General features: G+C 42.1%; 1 protein-coding gene across 1 annotated transcript; it reads right to left on the bottom strand.

Annotated features, from left to right (window-relative positions):
• Positions 1–229: 229 nt before the first annotated feature.
• LOC110314919 (beta-defensin 8-like) lies at positions 230–2,012 on the bottom strand. The gene is made up of 2 exons (XM_021189109.1): positions 1,955–2,012; positions 230–360 (listed from the first exon to the last, which is right to left on the bottom strand). The coding sequence occupies exons 1-2, from the start codon at positions 2,010–2,012 to the stop codon at positions 230–232; spliced, it is 189 nt and encodes a 62-aa protein (XP_021044768.1).
• Positions 2,013–3,087: the final 1,075 nt, after the last annotated feature.

Here is a 3,087-nt window from a genome sequence, read left to right as displayed (position 1 = left end):
CATAAAGATAGCCAGAAGCATAATACAGCCCTGCTTGAGCCACTGATTGACTTCTACAAAGATTTTTAGAATTCAGTGCAAAAGAGAACAAACTGTGAACTCACACAGCTCTTAGGTAACAGGGGTTGCATTTAAGCAAGGAACTTTAATTTGGTTTAAGTTTTGTCCATGTTCATGGAGGAGCAAATTCTGGTGTTTTCTTTGGTTCACAGGATCTTTGTCTTCTTCTCTATAATCTCTTGCAGCATTTGAAGAAACTAGTACACATGCCAATCTGATGAGTAAGGACATTGCACCTCCTATGGCATGAGCCTCCTTGCATATAGCAAGTTCGTGGATTGTGGGCTTGTAGGCTAAAAGCTAAAAGAGATAAGTAAGAAAACCACACATTGAAAATGCCAGGTCAGAAATACATACCAATGTGTTCTTATGATGAGTAGATCCCAGCAGGCTCTTCCCCCCAAACATGGATGTCTGTTTTAGCACGGCTGAATCCAATTCTTGATAGAGACAGGCACTGCTGAGGTGTAGAGGGTGTGCTGGTTTTCCTAGGAACCAAATATTGAACTTTCTGCTCCACCTCTTAATGATTGGTGATTTCAGGGTCAGCAGGCAGATGGTCAGGAAAGATTCTGTGTGCTTCTTTTATAGCCAAAGATCCTAGCTGCTTCACATCAGCCCTGAATTCGCTTTTCCACAAATGTGTCCCTTGTTCTACTATCTGAAACAGACACTGAGTGTGACTGTGCACATGAATGTGAATGTGTGCACACACATATAGAGGCCAGAGGTTGACCTAAGATGTATTCATCAATTCCTCTCCAGCTCATTACTTGTTTTAGCCCCCTCTCTTGAGGTGTCTAACCATATTATTCTGTTTGTCTAATGTGAAGTGTGAAACACAGCTTGGAGCATGGAAAGATGGCTCAGCAGTTAGGAGTGCATCTTGCTCCTGAGAAAAACTGAGATAAATTCCTAGTACCATAACAGGCAGGGCACATGTGCCTACAAATAACCCTCTCTCTGCAAAATTTGATGTCCTTTTTGACCTCTACGAGTACTGTACTAGTTGTTGCATACCCGTACACAAATCCATACCTATACACATAATTGGAAAGAATATATATCTTTTCCACAACATACACTTAAGTCAGAGTTTGGGAGACTGGGTTTCATAACCCCCCAGTAGCTATGAGCCTCATTAATTCTGTAGTCAGTGTGTTCTTAAGGGTATTCCATGGGGTTGTGGGAGAGAAATTTCTCAAACACAGGCTGGGCTGGGTATTCTGAAGAGTTCTCTAGAGTATCAGAGACTCTATCCTTATATGTAAAGATTTCAAATTCATACCTTTCTGTTCAAGTAACAATCAAATATTATTCATGTTATAATTTTTAAGCTACTTATCAGACACTCACTTCATAATCTTAAGATTAGTGTCAGGAGTTAGGTAATTGAAGTCAAGTGCTGCAGATCAGCTGAAAATGAGTCTATCTTAGGCTCCTTCAATTGAAAAAGAGTCCTTATTTTGTGTTAGTAGTCACACAATACACATTTTCTAAAATTCTTACAAGAAAGAAAGAAAAATATGAAAATAAGGAGGGTATCTGAAAAAAGGCGAAAGAGACACAGACAGAAACATAGAGATGGATATATATACAAAAAGACAGGCATACACATAGAAAGACAGGAAGACATATGCATGCACAGAGGAAAACACACACACACACACACTCACACATAAAGTGAGAGGGAGACAGACCAACACATAAAGATTAAGGGACAGAAAGATACAAACACACACATGCAGGACACCACACACACAAACAAACACACACACATAAACACACACAGAGAGAGACACACACAAACACATACAGTATAGGGCACACATACATAGAGAGTAGGGACCTATCTCTCAATTCACTGTGAGACCACCCTGTTCCCCTGACTCACCTGCATGTGGAGACAGCAGCAGCAGTAGAAATGCGAAGAGAAGGTAATGGATCCTCATGACTGAAGCCTGGTGAGATGCAGAGATGGAGAGGGACTTGAGCTCAGTGCCTTTTATAGTGCCAGGTGCTGCCTCCTGGGTACAATTCTACACTGATTAGAATGCAAGGAATTACAATAATGTAATACACAGTACCTTATCTCTCTTGTCAAAGTCGCCCTTTGGGAGCACACTGAGTCTCTTATGCAAATGTGAGGATCCCCAGATGATTTCCTCCTGCACTGCTCAAGGAGAACAGCTTCCTGCCCTCCTTCTTTGGTGACAGAGTCCCATACTGTCCTGGGTAGACTTATTGAATACAATTGGAGCTTACTTGACTATAACTCAGATATTTGACTTGATCATCTCAGAGTCTGGCAACAGGCTTAGGCCTTAGTGGGAAATAATTTCACATAGATCTCCCTGGTCTTGGCACACTCAGCTTCTGGAGGCAACAGAATGTGAGCCAGGTCAGGGTTCCCCAAGCTTTTTAAGTCAGAACATGGGCCTCATTTCAGAGATTTCTCTAAGTGACTGCTCAGCAGTGGGGTTCATTCACTACAGTGGAGTCNGATAGGTGTGCTGCTTCCTCTCTCAGAGAAAGCAATGAGTTGGTAACGTGTTCCCTGAACATGGGGCCCCATGCCCACCTAGAAGAAAGCAGAGAGTAGCTGGTTCTAACNACCATGGGATGAACAACTTGTTGGACATACTAGCCTTTGGGTCTGTGGTCCTTCTCTTTCTAAGATGATGTGAGGATCAGTGGTGAGGGGTCAAGTTGCTTTTTGGATTCTATTCTTAGAATCCATGACAGTGAGACTCAACTCCATTGCACCATCTCCCTATTGCTCTTGCTGGGAACTGTCTGAGGGGTGCTATGTGGCTCATCCCTGAGTGAAGTCTCTTGGAAATTGTGTCACCCAGCTGTACATCATTATCCTAAAAAACCAATGACTAGTATCAGGGCTTAATCCATCTCGAGAACTGAGAAAGGAGGATTTTGGAAGAGAAAATAATTCATCTTACTCAGGATTTCTTCAACCCTACAGGAAGATGAAATAACCAGATGAGCAGAAGTCTATAATGTAAGAAGTTT

The sequence above is a fragment of the Mus pahari genome, unplaced genomic scaffold (genome assembly GCF_900095145.1).
Source record: "Mus pahari unplaced genomic scaffold, PAHARI_EIJ_v1.1 scaffold_9009_1, whole genome shotgun sequence".
Lineage (NCBI taxonomy): Eukaryota > Metazoa > Chordata > Mammalia > Rodentia > Muridae > Mus > Mus pahari.
Note: the sequence above shows the minus strand (reverse complement) of the source record. Positions and strands in the feature narration are given on the sequence as shown.

Excerpts from the sequence above, each read along its gene's own strand:
- LOC110314919 (XM_021189109.1), bottom strand. The coding sequence starts at position 2,012 with ATGAGGATCCATTACCTTCTCTTCGCATTTCTACTGCTGCTGCTGTCT. Across the intron at positions 361-1,954 it reads GCTGCTGTCTCCACATGCAG|CTTTTAGCCTACAAGCCCAC; the intron begins GTGAGTCAGGGG and ends TATCTCTTTTAG.